Source organism: Gouania willdenowi, chromosome 7 (genome assembly GCF_900634775.1).
Source record: "Gouania willdenowi chromosome 7, fGouWil2.1, whole genome shotgun sequence".
In the NCBI taxonomy this organism is placed as follows: Eukaryota; Metazoa; Chordata; class Actinopteri; order Blenniiformes; family Gobiesocidae; genus Gouania; species Gouania willdenowi.
In genome coordinates, this window is record NC_041050.1 from 23,590,460 (window position 1) to 23,606,987 (window position 16,528).

Below are 16,528 nucleotides of genomic sequence, written 5' to 3' on the forward strand. Positions count from 1 at the left end.
AATTTGTTGCCCAGACTTCTATACCTATTCCGATCAATACCAGTAGAGGTCCCTCAGAGTCAATTCATTAGTTGGGATAAAATTATATCTCGATTCATTTGGGGGGCAAAAGACCAATAATTAGGTATGAAACTCTCCGACTGCCCAAAGATAAAGGTGGAATGGCTTCTATTCTATTCTAGTATTTCTATTCAGCCCTATTCAGCCCAACTAAGACCCGTCTACTGTTGGTGCAAACCTAACTATGATGCTAGATGGAAAGCAATAGAAAAGCAAGTAAACCAACAGCGAATTCAAAGTATTATAGGAGACAAGGAGCTTTACAAGAAATTTAGAAAAAACATAGATCCAATAACAGGTCATACTCTAGAAATATGGTTTAAAATATTAAAAATCTATAAATGTTACAATGATTCCAAAAGTTTAAAATGGTTAGCTTTTGATAGCAATTTCAAGCCGGCCCAATACGATCAAGGATTTAAACAGTGGACAGCCAAAGGAGTAACAGCTTGATGTGTCTTAGAAAGAGAAGGGCAGCTGGAGAGTTTCCAGAATTTGAAAGAAAAACATTGTCTGGGGACACCTGACTTTTGTAGATATAGTGGGGAAAAAAATTATTTAGTCAGCCCCCAATTGTGCAAGTTCTCCCACTTAAAAAGATGAGAAGGCCTGTAATTTTCATCATAGGTATACCTCAACTATGAGACAAAATGAGAAAAAAAATCCAGAAAATCACATTGTAGGATTTTTAAGGAATTTATATGCAATTTATGATGGAAAATAAGTATTTAGTCAATAACAAAAGTTAATCTCAATACTTTGTAATGTACCTTTTTTTTTGGCAATGACAGAGGTCAAACATTTTCTTCACAAGGTTTTCACACACTGTTGCGGGTATTTTGGCCCATTCCTCCATGCCAATCCCCTCGAGAGCAGACTTTTAACTCCCTCCAAAGATTTTCTATGGGGTTGAGATCTGGAGACTTGCTAGGCCACTTCAGGATCTTGAAATGCTTCTTACGAAGCCATTCCTTCGTTACCCAGGCGGTGTGTTTGGGATTATTGTCGTGCGGAAAGACCCAGCCATGTTTCATCTTCAGTGCCCTTGCTAATGGAAGAAGGTTTTTACTCAAAATCTCACAATTCATGGCCCCATTCATTCTTTCCTTTACACAGATAAGTCGTCCTGGTTCCTTTGCAGAGAAACAGCCCCAAAGCATGATGTTACCACCCCAATGCTTTACAGTAGGTATGGTGTTCTTTCTCTTCCAAACACGACAAGTTGAGTTTTTACCAAAAAGTTCTATTTTGGTTTCATCTGACCATATGACAGTCACCGAATCCTCTTCTGGATCATTCAAATGACACGTCTGGCACTGCAGGATTTGAGTCCCTGGCGGTATAGTGTGTTACTTTGGTCCCAGTTCTCTGCAGGTCATTCACTAGGTCCCCCCGTGTGGTTCTGGGATTTTTGCTCACCGTTCTTGTGATCATTTTGATCTCACGGTGTGAGATCTTGCATGGAGCCCCAGATCGAGGGAGATTATCAGATTTTGTATGTCTTTCATTTTCTAATAATTGCTCCCACAGTTGATTTCTTCACACCAAGCTGCTTACCTATTGCAGATTCAGTCTTCCCAGCCTGGTGCAGGTCTACAATTTTGTTTCTGGTGTCCTTTGACAGCTCTTTGGTCTTGGCCATAGTGGAGTTTGGAGTGTGACTGTTGTGAGGTTGTGGACAGGTGTCTTTTATACTGATAACGAGTTCAAACAGGTGCCATTAATACAGGTAATGAGTGGAGCCTCTTAAAGAAGTTGCAGGTCTGTGAGAGCCAGAAATCTTGCTTATTTGTAGGTGACCAAATACTTATTTTACCGAGGGATTTATCAATTAATTCATTAAAAATCCTACGATGTGATTTTCTGGATTTTTTTTTTCTCATTTAGTCTCTCATAGTTGAGGTATACTTATGATGAAAATTACAGAGCTCTCTCATCTTTTTAAGTGGGAGTACTTGCACAATTGGTGGCTGACTGAATACTTTTTTGCCCCACTGTACTTCCAGTTACGTGACTATTATCGAATAGAAATACAGGCTGACCCCTCCGGAGTAGGGAACAGTGTGACACAAGCATCATTTCAGCAATTTATCGTGGATTGCGCTCACTTGATAAAAACCAATTATATAAAAAGAAAGTGGGAGAAGGAGTTTAACATGGAAATTACAGACGAAGATTGGCTAAATATGTGTAAGACATGCCAAACATCCACCAGTTCTTCAGTTCTCCTGGAAAAATCTGGTATGTTTCTTTATGACACCAAAGCTGAAAAGTAAACAGTTAAATAGACAACAGAAATGTTGGAGGAACTGTGGAAGGTTTGATGTAGACCACTCACATGTCTTTTGGAAATGTCATAAAATCACTGTATTTTGGGAGATTGTGTGTGCAGAGCTACAACAAGTGATGGGTTATGCGATTCCAATGTGCAGCAATGTACTCTATCTGTGTAATTTCTCTGTTGAAAGTCTAGTAGGAAACAATATATACCTGGTTAAGATTCTTGTAGTTGCTTCTAAAAAAGCTGTCACCAGGAACTGGGGAAAGATAGAACCACCAACAAAGGACCAATGGCTGACAATTGTTGAAGGAATCTACACAATATAAAAACTAACACACAGAAGCTCAAATGGACAAGAAATGGTACAAATGGACTGAATACAAAATACGGATTGACAGAACAATTGATTAATGATGGTGAATGCAGTGTTGTTACCCAAACAAGGTTTTTGATGTTGTTTTTGTGTTCATAAAATTTCAATAAAAAATTAAGTGGAAAAAAAAAAAAAGATCTTCATTTCAACCAAAACTTAAACTTAAAAAGTGTATGTCACGGCAAATTTGCGGTTGACCTCATTTGAGGCATGATTTATGCTCTGGTTGAATGATGGAGTCCAGTCGAAGCATGATGATTTTATAAAAAAAATTTATTATAAAACTAAATAAAAAAGGAGTACAAAAGAAGCTTCCATCCTGTATGAATGAAAAGCAGCCCCCCCAACAAGGATGGTCAAAAGGCTCCTGGCAGAGCAAAAAGCAAGACCCACTAACTAACAGTTTCACAGCTTAAGCTTTTATACAGATAACAGAAAAAGTTCCACCATGAGGTGAGGAGAAGGAGGGGGTCAGATGCCCAACAGTGGAAACGTTTGAGGATGATGAAGACGTGTATAATATGAGGAAGGTTGGGCGCCAATGTTATCTGTACTTAATAGTGTGTGTGCGTGTATATCTGCATGTGAGTTTGAGTTTGGCCTTCAGCAGACACTGTGAGTTGCAGTGGATACAATACGATCTGTACTGTTTAATCTAACATCACTCAGCTGTTCAAAAGTGCAAAGAGTAATGCAGTCATCATGTATTAACCCATGACAAATTGTACACATGAACACACATTTGATGATATGATGATGAATATAATAATTGCCATAACATGTATCTGGAGAAAATCGCCTACCCTAGCTTTAACAAAAAATAAAAAGTCTAAATTAAGAAAGAAAGAACCCAACAAGATCCACAAGAACAAGCATTTAGCAACAGTGGAAAGAAAAAAACTCCCTCTTTTTTAGGAAGAAATCTCCAGCGGAACCAGGTTCAGAGGTGGCAGCCATCCGCTTCAACTGGTTGGGGTTAGTGAACAGAAGGGCAAACAGAAAAGGATAGAAAGATAGTCCATCCGAGTGTCCCAGACAAGTTGAGCCGCAAACCATTGATCAGTCCATCCGAGTGTCCCAGACTAGTTAAGCCGCAAATCATTGATGAGTCTATCAGAGTGTTCCAGACTAGTTGAACCACGAACCATTGATCAGTCCATCCGGGTGTCCCAAACTAGTTGAGCCGTGCCCGTGAACCATTGATCAGTCCATCTGGGTGTCCCATCAAAGTCAGAACTGACTTAAAGTATTGTATTTAAAGTACTTTTTTTTTTTTTCAAAATATATTTATTGGAAAATATATCAATTGGCAACATACAGTCATGCATTACAGTCTTCCAGTTTTTTTTGTTTGTTTTTTTAATGCATCCAAAACACAAAAACAAGAAAAGAAAAACAACAAACAAAAACATATAACATTTGCACACATAATATATATAACATGCTGAGTTGCAGGTGCCAGGTGGAGGTAGTCAGTCAGGATGCTCATGTCTCGGTTGAGGACATCTTCCATCGCCTTCCATTTTGGGTGGTGGAGCATAATGGTTAAGTCGTCCGCATAGCCATACTTGGTAGATGTTGTGTTTGGCAGGTCATGAATATAGATGTTAAACATAAGTGAGAGGACTGAGCCTCAGTGGAGCTCTACTCAGTTTTTTTTATTTTTTTTTTTTTTTTTAATACAAATGCAAAAACAATTCAACAAAAAGTGCAGCATAACTTCATAATTCTATAAATAATAATAATAATATAATGAACTGTTAAATATAATAATACTGCTACAGTTATGGTGATGCTACTAAAATGTTTAGGACTATATTGTACATTTTATAGATGTCAACTTTTGAATTTTGAACATAATTTGTGTTTTTTGTAAATATTTTGTAAAAAAAAATTCATATTTTATTATTCTTTTATTTTTTTATTTTATATCTCAAATAATCATATGCTATTTTATCATTAGTATTTTTTTTTTTTTTTCATTCAATTAAAATAATTGATTACGGTGGTTTTTACTATTTCTATCTTGTGTAATTTCTTAGATTTCTTTTTTTAAAATGATATCTGTAAAGTTGAGACTTCCACAGTCCAGTTTTTGTATTTAACACTAGCAAACACTCATAGTCATAGTCTGATCATAGGGGAGCGAGCTGAGTGTCATGATGGAGGACTTCTGTTATTGGTCTGTGTCTTGCTCTGAGCAGAGCCACTTTAAGGGAAGGTGATGAACGAAGCGCGCTGAAAGTTGTTCTTTGATGTCAGAACTTCTCTATCATGCGTCTGCTCGGGAGGGGAGGGCGAAGTGGTTTGGGGGTTGGGGTTATTACAGTCTTCTCTCTCACCACATGTTACAGTAGACGTCTCCTAGCCTTGGCGAGCGGCGGCGTCTCCGGCGGTCTTTTCCGTAGCTTTCCACAGTTCCACACAGCTCCACTCGCCCCCTCCTCAGTTCTCGGTAAGGCGGGACCAGGTGCCCTTTCTCTGTCATATGGAGCAAATCCACAACAAAGCGGGATTGCAAACAGAGCTTCAGCAGCTGCGAAACCACAATTCTGTCACACGGTGATCTGTCTTTTTCTCTCTCTCTCTCTCTATCTCTTTCTCTCTCTCTCCCTCCCTCTCCCTCTATCCCTCTAACCGCCCACCACCTGCTCTGGCTCACTTCCGAACCGCAGCCTTGCGGTGCTCACTGATCTCCCTGCACTGTGAGGGTAACTCACCTCAGTGCTTGAACAACGATCGCCTGTAAACCTATGTGCTTGTTTCCGTTTTACTGTGTCATTCTCTCAGTAAGGTTAAATGCACCCTTTGTTCCCTGATGACCTTTGGCGTTCCCGAGTCATTCCCTCCCTTGTTTGAGTGTCAGCCTTCCACCTGGTTTTAAGCACAAGCATATTTAATGTCTCTTATGCTTCCAGACGTTACTTACCTATCCTCCGAGGTCTCCCTGCTAAGTTCATCTACGACCCGTGGAACGCTCCTGTGTCGGTGCAGGTGGCTGCCAAGTGCATCATTGGCGTGCACTATCCGAAGCCCATGGTGCACCATGCCAAGGCCAGTCGGCTCAACATCGAGAGGATGAAGCAGATCTACCAGCAGCTGAGCCGCTACCGCGGGCTGGGTAAGACGGGAAGTGAAATGTGCGTGCTTACAGTCGTATAGTCTTTACTTTGTTGGTGGCACTTACGATGCTTTTAAAATACTGGAAACAGAAGTAAGATCGCAGAGTTAACACATATGCCAAATGCTACATAAATGTGTGAACATGCTGATATTCTAAGAGTGTTGTGATTACTGCAGTGGTAATTAAAGCCTGTTATAAATCAAATTCATGTCACGAAGTCAGATAAAGACAGATGAAGACCACTGTGTTGTGAGATGCTGAGAAAAATAAGGGCTGAAGGCATAATACATGTCTCCTCTCTGTATGTTATTGTGGTGCTTCGAATACTTCATGCTAGTTACCATTTTCAAGTATTACATCTAACTACCATATACAGTATTATTAATAACACCTGTTTGTGTTTTTATTTAAATGCATACAAAGCTCTACACAAGCTACGCTGAACCATGTGATCTTCTCTAAATAGCCTCTCTGTGTGATGCAGGCCTCCTGGCATCCGTTCCGTCCACCAACGGGAACGGGAATGCAGGGATGATGGCTTACTCTCCTGGAGAGCAGCAGCCAGGGACCAACAGCGGCGGTGGCGGTACTCACTGTGAGTCTGCTTTGAACGTGTGCACCTCAGCTCTGATACGGACGCACACTGAGCCACTCACTGCCTCGTTTTGCCTTTCAGTGTCCGCAGCATCGGGGAATTCTGTGGCCACGAGCAATGGCAGCGGGAGCATCCTGCTCAACTTCGACAGCGAGGAGCAAACAGGGCAGAGCCGACACGGGCAGCAGCAGCATAGTGAGTCCATCATTAAACATTAAATATACCCCAGAGCAAACACTACGAATACATTAACATCATTAATAATACCACATTCCTTCATTACTGTCAGATTTACTGAGGAATACCAGTTTAAACCAGTATAAACAGATATAAACCAGTTTAAATGGGTATAAACCAGTATAACCAGTAGGGATGTAACGATTAATCGTAAGGCAGTTAAAAATCGATTCATAGGTATCACGGTTGATATTGATTTTCTGAAAATGTGATCGCAGTACTTTTTTTAAACAGCAGAGGGTGTTATATATTATCCTTCTCTTGTCCAAATGCTGAGGCGGCAGGCGGAATCTGCTACTACTTTCTTTCTGGCCCCCTTCTACTCTTAAATATGTTCATAAATGATTCCTTACCCCTTTAGCACTGAAAGAATATCTGTAATATTACGTGAATATCTGTAAAAGTCACGTTTTTCGATTAGCTCTGTCTGTTAGCATAGCTTCTCTTCTTCACTGCACAGAATATCTGCATGGCAACCGACCACTGGGTTACCAGCGCCCTCTGCTGGTTCAAACAAATATCTGACGTAAATACAGTACAGGGTAGACTGTTTTTTTTTTTTTTTAAAGTTCAATTGTTAAGGCACAAAATACATTTTCAGTTGCACTTTTAAAAAGAAAAAGAACTGTTATGCAGTTCTGCATTGTTTATTATAGAACCATAATTTAAATTAATAGGCTTCTTCTTCATTTGTATTATTCCTTTATTTATTTCATTCAAGATTTATTTTTAGTTAAATTGCATTGTTTTGAATAGTTTATCAAGGGATTCTTTTGACAATGAAAAATAAAAGGAAAATAGTACAGTATTTTCTAGTTTTTTTTCCCAAAAAAAAATCTAGGAATATTTTTCAATCATCATTTGTCTACCGTCCCATTTTGTAAAATAAATCGTGAGAGAATCATATCATGAACCCAGTATCGCGAATCGTATCAGGAGTTGAGAGAATCATTAATTCCTAATAACCAGTATGAGTAAATATGAGGTTAATGTCATATTTACTAAATAATACCAGCATAAACCAGTATAAACCAGTATAAATGGGTGTAAACCAGTATAACCCAGTATAAACAGGAATATACTGTACCAGTATAAACCTGTATAAATGGATATACTTTACACCAGTATAAGGGTTAATGTTAAATTTACTGAGGAATACCATTTTAAACGCAATATGAACAGGTATAAACTGATATCAGAAATAATTTATTATCCCAGGGGGAAATTACTTACGGACTGTAACAGGCAGCATACATGGTGGTGCATGCGCACTAAATTATATGAACCAGTATAAGAGTTATTATCATATTCACTGAGGAATACCAGTATAAACAGGTATAAACCAGTATAAGGGTTAATGTCATTTATTCAGAATACTTTCATAATTCATTATTTCAGGGGAAATTACTGTAAGTTCAGAGGATAACCAGTATAAACCAGCAGCATTTTTTTTCTGTGAAACATGAGCAGGTTGTAGCTTCTCGGGTGTTTTGGTAAAACTGGCATCCTTTATAACAATGACTGACTTCTGTGCACCAGCAGCAAACACTCATCAGCCAAAGTCATCAGTTAACATGGGGTACCAGATGATTCAAAACATCAGCAGCTCTACTCGGCCTTGACAGAGAGCCAATGTGGTACTCTCTCACCCATTGGGTGGAGCTTTTAGCAAACTAGTCCCTCCTTAATGGTAGGAGCGCACTCAGTGACTGAGGGGGTGGGGCTTCACTCTCAAAGATTTTGTGTTGATGTGTTTGCAGGATACCACTCAGTGCCAGATACTAGTCAGACCGTCACCAGCAGCCGACTGCACCACGAGTTTGCTGTGCCTCAACACCCAGGTAGAAAGAAAATCAGACAAACATTCTGTATTTAAATATTTAATTTTTTTTTTAGACAAATTAATGTGATTACTTGTGCATTGATCTGATGTTGACATTAACAGTTGTTTGTTAATAAAATCGATGCTTACCACTAAAACAAACGTACATATGTCATTTCTTTGAGAGAAAAAAAATAGGTTTTCACTGTCGGATCAGACTCGGACGAGAAAATGCTGCCCGATTCACATTTTAACTGTGACACGGTTATTTAAATACAGTACTCGCCATTCATGCGACTGTTTACTGCAAGACCTGTGCACATGCCTCTGCATGCATCTGTAGAACAAAACAGTAGTTTAAGGTTTAGTCCACTGTGCTTGTCTTCTTTCAGTTTCCAAGTCGTCTTCTTCTCATTCTTTTCCACCAGTGTCATTTGACTTCACCATCAGTGGAACTGTACTGCTGTTCGTACCCGTGACAGCAGTACAAAATGTATCACCCAATCTTTTGAAGGCAATAGGTAGTCCAATGTGTGGACTCATTCTCTTTGGTTTAGAGCGCTTCATGACCCATGAGCATTAAAAAAACTTAAAATTAATGTTTATTTTTTCTCAAATCCTGCCCTATGCTCCTTTAATTACATTTTTTAAAGTAAGGAATGCAGTAATATTTCATAATTTATTCAAAGATAACTTTTAATTATAATATTTAGTTTTAAAAAGGAGGCTGGCTAAAAGTTTTTAAAATGTATTTGTTTACCATTTGTTTGTTTAGCATCTGTTGTTTGTTTACTGCAGGACTGCTCCTGCACAGCAGAAGCGAAATCACAGGAAAGCGAGAGCGCGAGTCGGAACGTGAAGGTTTGGGAGAAGAGCCGTCGTCCTGCTCTTTGCACAAGATGCAGCGACAGAGCACTGAGGTCAGCATCAATCCACATCCATCTTTATCTGCTACTATAACACCAGAGGGGTATTCCATAAAGCAGGTTATGTTCAAACTCTGAGTATGTTCAGGCTCAAATGAGGGAAACTCTGAGTATCCCATTCCAAAAAGCGAGGTATGTTCTTCTCTGAGTATGTTACCATGGCAACATTGTCCGTGAACTAAACCTGGTCGCTGGCAGGTTTTATCAAAGAAACCCTGGGTTTCTACCTGGCTCCGCCCACCTGAACACCGTTTCTGAACACTTTAATAAACCTTAATACTTTTCTCTGAAACACATTAGTAACATCACACACCACAGACGTGTTCACATCATTACTAATGTTGTGTTGCTTTACGTTTTGTTTTTTGTTTTTTTTTTCTGCAAACGGTAGTTTTCTTTCTTACATTGTGGATACAGATCATTAAGTAAAACACACTGAGAGGTTGATCTGCATTAAAACATCTACTGACGTCTGTAATAAAGTTCACTGAATGTAAACCTGTGGATAATATAAAGGAGGAGATGATAATTTAAATAAATCCACTTTTAAGGCTCAATTGTTGTTTTATATTGTTATACAGTTAAATCTGTAGATGATGTGTCTTTGATGTTATGATGGCGCAGTGAACTGTGACGCTGCGCTTGAAAGTGACGAGTTGCGGGTTCGCGTCCCCCTTCAGTGTTTTTTTATGACATTCTTTAGGACATTGAGATGACTCTGGTGACAATATTACATAAAAAACCAATATAAATGATGCAATATCAAGCGGCATTTACTGTCTTTATATCCAGTGTAACAGGAGGGCTCTCTATGTAGCCATCCTATGCAGCTGCCACGTCTCCTCAGACACATTTTATTCATATTATTCACCGCTCGTCACATCACTGAAGCAATAAAGTGATGAAGTGACCAAAAAGTGTGACTAATTACGGGTGATTTAAGCCACTATAGCCACTGAAGACTGAACGCACCTTTGGAACAGTCTCATATTCCTCAAACACCGGCTTATTTCACCCATTACGGTGAACAAATCACTATTTTCCGGGTGGTTGCCATGGCAGCTCGACTCATCTTCGATCCATTGATGATGGCTTTTTATCGCGCACGTGCACGTCAGTAACCCAAGGTTTATATACTCAGGGTTGATTGACCCACTTCATACCAGCTTTAATGGAATCCGATACCCAGAGTTTCCCATCGCGGGGTATGTTGACCCAGAGTTTATGGATAGACTCAGAGTTTGTTAACCCTCCTTTATGGAATACCCCTCAGGGGGTATTTCAGAAAGTGGGTTATGTTCAAACTCTGAGTATGTTTGGGCTTATACAGTATATGGGAAACTTATGAGTTTCCGGTTCTAGAAAGCGAGGTAAGTTATACTCCAAGTATGTCATCACGGTAACATTCTTAATGAACTGAACCTGCTTTTTGGCAGATTTTGTATAAAAAACCCTGGGTTTCTACTAGGGCTATAGTTAACCAATGAAATGGTTGGTTGACCAAGACTATGGCACACGTAGCGATTAATCGCCAAAAAAAAAAAAAAGCGGAGTATGAAAAAAGAAAAAAACGGAGAATGAATGAGCAGGTGCAGAGGTGGACAAGGAGAAAGAAAAAGAGACAAATATTTTGTTTTGGCCTTTTGTGGTGCTGATTTGCTTTTAAACACAAACCTTTTAAGATAGGAACCTTTGACCAGAACCCAACAAAGCAAAAGTGAAACCTACAGGTCTGACAGACATTAGGTATTTATATCTGTGCCAGACCTGAAATAGACAATTAAAACCTATTTTTTTCTCATACAAATAGCATATTTACGTTTGTTTTAGTGGTAAGCCTGCTTTTATTAATAAATTGTTGATGTCAACATCAGACCAGCGCACGGGGAAACAAACAAACGTCAAACACAGGTGCGCCGTGCGCGCCTCTGCGCCAGAGACAGCAGTGGATTTATTAACATAATCCACATATCAAATATGAGGATAATCCATGTTCTTGTGTAGAAAAAGAACAGCTGAAGCGCAACACTTTTTTTGGTTTTTTGCAGCGCAGCACGCACTTGCACAGCTGTTGCTGGACATAGAATCATTTTTAGGCATTAAATACATTATATTAATATTTAATCCTTATCACTTATATAAGTGCATAGCATTTTTTTTTAACGGTATTAAAACTGATACCATTGCTGGGGACCAATGAAAAACCTTGGTTGACCACGACGGCATCGATCAATTAGTCAACTAAACGACCAAAGTTGGCAGCCCTAGTTTCTACCTGGCTCCGCCCATCTGAACACCAGTCAGTCATGGATTGTCCGTTCATTCCAAATCCGATCAATGTTGAGGCTCAAATGATTAGAAATGCTCTACGCCACAAAAGATGTTTTCATCCAAGACTGGATATTCTTTCTTTTCCTCAAGATTATATTCGGGAACGCTGCCTCTTCTCAAGGAACACTAATTTAGCTTTACAATCTTCTCGGACCACACATTTGTAACATCACACTCTGCGGACATGCGCTCAAACATGTCCTGTCACGAACTGGTAAGTGTGAACATATTAGTAACACTGATGGTCAATCCTTTGGCATGCTTGTGTCGCTTTGGATAGATTTTTTCTGGAAGTCTCTGCTGCAATATGAGTGCATGTGGCTTCAATTAGTAAGTAAGTAATTTATTTATAAAGTGCTTTGTTCAAATAAAATCACAAAGTGCTGTACATAACAGAGGAGAAATTAAAATAACAGGAGCAACATCATCAGAGAATAATAACACAAAGGTGCATTTACATCAACAGGAGTAGCATCATAAAAGGATAATAAAAATTTAAATTGATTTATCTAATAGCTTTTCTGAAGAGTGAAGTCTTCAAATGTTTCTTAAAAGTGTCCACATAGTTTAGCTCCCGGAGAGACTGGTGTAGGTTATTCCAGAGTCTGGGGGCCACAGCCTGGAACGCCAGGGGCCTAATGTACAAAAGGTACGTACGCCCAAAAACGTGCGTACATCATGGTCCACAGCAAAATCCTGATGTTCAGAAACTGGAGTGGGCATGGGAATGAGGTTTTGACACTGAGGTCAAAAGCTGAACAGGTTTCATTTCTGGGTAAACATGAATGTGCCATCCGGGCTAAATTTAATTAAAATAAACCAAATAATTCCAAAATATTGTATGCACACAAATTTGCTCCACAAACACGCACACACACACACGCAGAACTTCCTTGATTTATTAGAGAGATTCTGAGAAGAATGTTGATCATGTGTTTCTCATATCAGATATGATCGCAAGTTTGTGGCTCTACAGTGATTAAAGTTGCCCATCTCTAAAGTAAATCCTCTCTTCCTTTAAATGGTAAATGGTAAATGGACTTGATTTATATAGCGCTTTATCACCACACTGAAGCAGTCTCAAAGCGCTTTACATATCAGCTTATTCACCCATTCACTCTCACATTCACACACCAGTGGGACAGGACTGCCATGCAAGGCGCGAGTCGACCACTGGGAGCAACTTAGGGTTCAGTGTCTTGCCCAAGAACACTTCGACACATAGTCAGGTACAGGGATTGAACCCCCAACCTCTCGATCAGAAGAGCCACGGTCGCGAGCATCCACATGTTTATTTTTCCCATCAGCCCACTGCTGTACTGTAATGACTTGAAGTTAAAGGGAAATTCATGTATCGTACAGCTCTGGTAGCTGATACGGCAAAATTAGAAATCGGCCTATTAGTTAAATACTGAGTCATCTATCTTTTACAAAAGGAGAACAAAAGCAGATCTCTTACATTTCATTATTGGATAATTTAAAAGTAATCTGATGTATAAAACCTATACATTCATTGCCATCATCGTCTTCTTCTTAGCCACCACAAGAGGGCAGCATTTTACTTGAGAAGTGAAATTTTAATCTTTGCATGTTTGCAGATGTGTGCTGCTTGTTGATCAATGTCTTCTTCTTTCACAGAGCAATTAAACCTGCTGAGAAGCTCCGACTGTCATCAGCCACAGGAGAGGAAGCCTTACCGCTGTCGCCCATTTCACACACACACACACACAGTTAACATGGCGCAGTGTAAACACAGAGGTGAACATGTGACTGGCTTTACATTCCCATACGATTCTGAGCTTTTTTTTTTGCTCCGTCTCATTTTACATTCAAAACTATGTTGCGTGTTCTCATTCTGGTTCTGGGTTATTGGAATAGGAGTTTTTAAAAATGATGTTGACTCAACTTTGATCGTCCTTTGGCTTTTTCAATCCCACAGATGAAAGAAAACTAAAAGCTGTTGGGGCGAGGAGCTCGCTCACCTCGTCTGATCAGCTTCGGCAGCTAAAAATACTCATCTGATGTTTTCTTTAAAGACCCAAACTTTACACATAGATTTACTGTTTCTTCTGGTGGAAGGGCATCATGGGATTAGAAGAGGTTTATTTCTAGCTTTTGACTGCCTTCACTTTTAGGAAATGTTGAGTTTTGCACCCCTTGCAGATTTGATAAGCTTCAAAGTTACATTTTCACCTCTGTGTTAAGTCCACCAACACGACGTGGGCACAGGGCTGCAATCTTCTTTCCGAGCTCAGTTTCACTTTTTTTTTAACATTTCTTATAAACACCAAAAGCTGTCGGAAGATGAGAAGAAAACCATTGATGTCTTTAAAAAATATGAATCTCTGTCTGAATTAGCGTAAGAAAGAGTAACATTCCTCCTCTACTAAGGATTTCTGCTACTCGCTGCTACTTCAAAGGTTCGCCACCCCCTGTGGGTGGAGCGGCGTCGGGAGCATGGCAGCCTCTATTTTATTTGGGTTCATCTATCCTCCAGCATCTCGAAGGATGAAACAAAGCAGAGAATGTTGAAATCCCTTTGTATGATAAACCCCCGTGTATAGATTTATTTATATATCCACACGTACACACACAGCCTTGTAATGGTTAGACAGGAGAGCACACAAAGTCCGCTCTGAACCAGAGCCAAACCCAGTGATCTCGAACTATTGCAGCCGATCAGTTGTTTGATTTTAAACTTGTTAAAACTGAATGACGTTTCACCATCTTTAATGACAACAAAACATACAAACCCAGACACACTATGCTTTAGTTCCAATTCCACCTTAGCTCTGATAGTTTTTTCTGAATTAGTTAGCGAGTTAGCTTTATCGGCCCCACTGCTTCAAATCAGCGGCACAGTCGATTGATTTCCTCAGAGTCCGTTTACCTTTCATTGCTGCAGGTTTGTGTGTGCTGCAGTAGTCCTCTGCAGGAGTTTACTATAGTTTGTAACCTAGAGAGGCATTATTACAGCTAGTCAGCTATTAGTAAGAACAACAAAATGCAATGTGAGGATTAAACCGTGTAGACGGGGATTTTCAAAGATGTTACACAATGTCTACATACACACTGCTCTCAACCTCAGAATACACAAAAGCGAAGCAACAAAACGTTTGGTTAAAAAGCTTTATAGTTGATGCAGCCACAGGAAATATCGTCTCACAGGAGAAATATGACAAATATAATGTATCGGTTTATAAACAGCTTCCTGAGCAGGGTATCATCTTAGATGCATTGTAAGGAGCATCATGGTTGTGAAAATGTAACAATGTGATTTTAAAATTGATGTAAAATAAATGTATGCAACAGTTCGTTAAAGAAACAATGCTGTTGGTTGTAAAGTTGAAGAATAATCAAACGTCAGTGTTAAAGGATCACTGGGAGCTGCTGGTGGTTCTGGTTTCAGTCAGAGAAACATTTGAACGGTTGAAGCTGCTCTCCACTAGTTGTTTGCTGTACAGTACTCGATGTTTGTTCATCTGTGACGAGCGTAGGAGTATTCTTGTGTATCCGTCTCATGATTCCGTATGTCACTGGGATGATTTGATAATTGTTTTTATTGTATACTTTGTAGATTTTTCTCACCAGGTTTTAATTGAGGCTCTTTGTTCGTGAAGGTGAATGCAGATGCCATCATTTGTCTCTGTAACACGATGTCCCTCCTAATGTTGTGGATAAGTCTTTAATTGTGCTCAATCAAGTTCATGATAGGAAATTAAAGATATTTCAAGCTTTGCTATTTGTTTATTTCTGAGCTTTGACCTGATTGTTGGTCTGTGAGCAAACAGTGTGGAAATGCTATTAAAAGTTAGTGAGTTTAACCGACAGTGACTTCAACAAGAGGAACAAGGGCCGTTGGAGCCACATTTTTTAGTAAGTTTGTTATAGAAGTAAAATCATTCCAAACACACTAAACATTACTCTCTCCCAAACGGTTCACAAAGTCAGTGTAGTTTGCAAATACCAAACATCATTCAAAAACGAATGCCTTTTCTTTTAAATAAGAAAGGTATATATCAAACAAATGTATAATGAAATAATACCATATTAAAGACTATGACAAAGAGGTAACCTGTCAATCACACCGGAGGATATATTTGACAGCCTTTTCCGCCAAAGGTCACATTATTGGCAATTCCTCGAAACTCGAATTGACTACCGAGTAACAACAGGTGGAGAGAATCATGGAGTCAGACGCTGATTACTGAATGTTCACACTCCTATGCACGACTTCCACAAAAACTACAAAGTAGAAGTTTGGACAATCTCAAAACACAGTATCGTTGCACGGTACCCCGCAGTGCCAAATTGTAATGGTTCCTACTATACTAGAAATTCTACACGACGGTACTACCGTGGATTACAGTACTACCAATACCAGTTTCTGATACATAGCAGCTGACTCGGCTTTCCTCCCAGCTTCTCACTGCACAGTCTAAGGGTCTGGGTATCATTGGATAATCCCAAATTCATCTGTAAACCAAAATTAAATAACCGTGTTTGAAAAACATAATCCTAAATGACCAGCAGAGGTCCCCACGTCACAACAAACAATATGAGACACCAAACCCCTCCTGAAATATGATAGCATCCATTGCCTCGGGTCCTATTTACCACATCATCTGCTGTCACTACTTGTATACAACTGGTACAGAGACAATTTCAACAAACGAATGGCTTGAGGCGTTTAAAAATAAGTTGCTTTGAGTCTAGTTTTATATTGTATATGTAGTTGTTCATGTTTTTCTTTTTAGCATATTAGTAAATCCACATTTT

The 16,528-nt window shown here is 39.3% G+C and overlaps 1 protein-coding gene across 1 annotated transcript in view; it reads left to right on the forward strand.

The window, feature by feature from the left end:
* Positions 1-15,348, forward strand: part of LOC114466850 (cryptochrome-1-like) — a 104,111-nt gene extending 88,763 nt beyond the window's left edge. The window contains exons 10-15 of the mRNA XM_028452662.1: positions 5,633-5,835; positions 6,323-6,433; positions 6,515-6,628; positions 8,431-8,511; positions 9,291-9,412; positions 13,388-15,348. Of these exons, the coding sequence (XP_028308463.1) occupies positions 5,633-5,835; positions 6,323-6,433; positions 6,515-6,628; positions 8,431-8,511; positions 9,291-9,412; positions 13,388-13,396 (640 nt within the window). The 3' untranslated portion in view covers positions 13,397-15,348. The remainder of the gene's footprint in view (positions 1-5,632; positions 5,836-6,322; positions 6,434-6,514; positions 6,629-8,430; positions 8,512-9,290; positions 9,413-13,387) is intronic.
* The last annotated feature ends 1,180 nt before the right edge of the window (positions 15,349-16,528 follow it).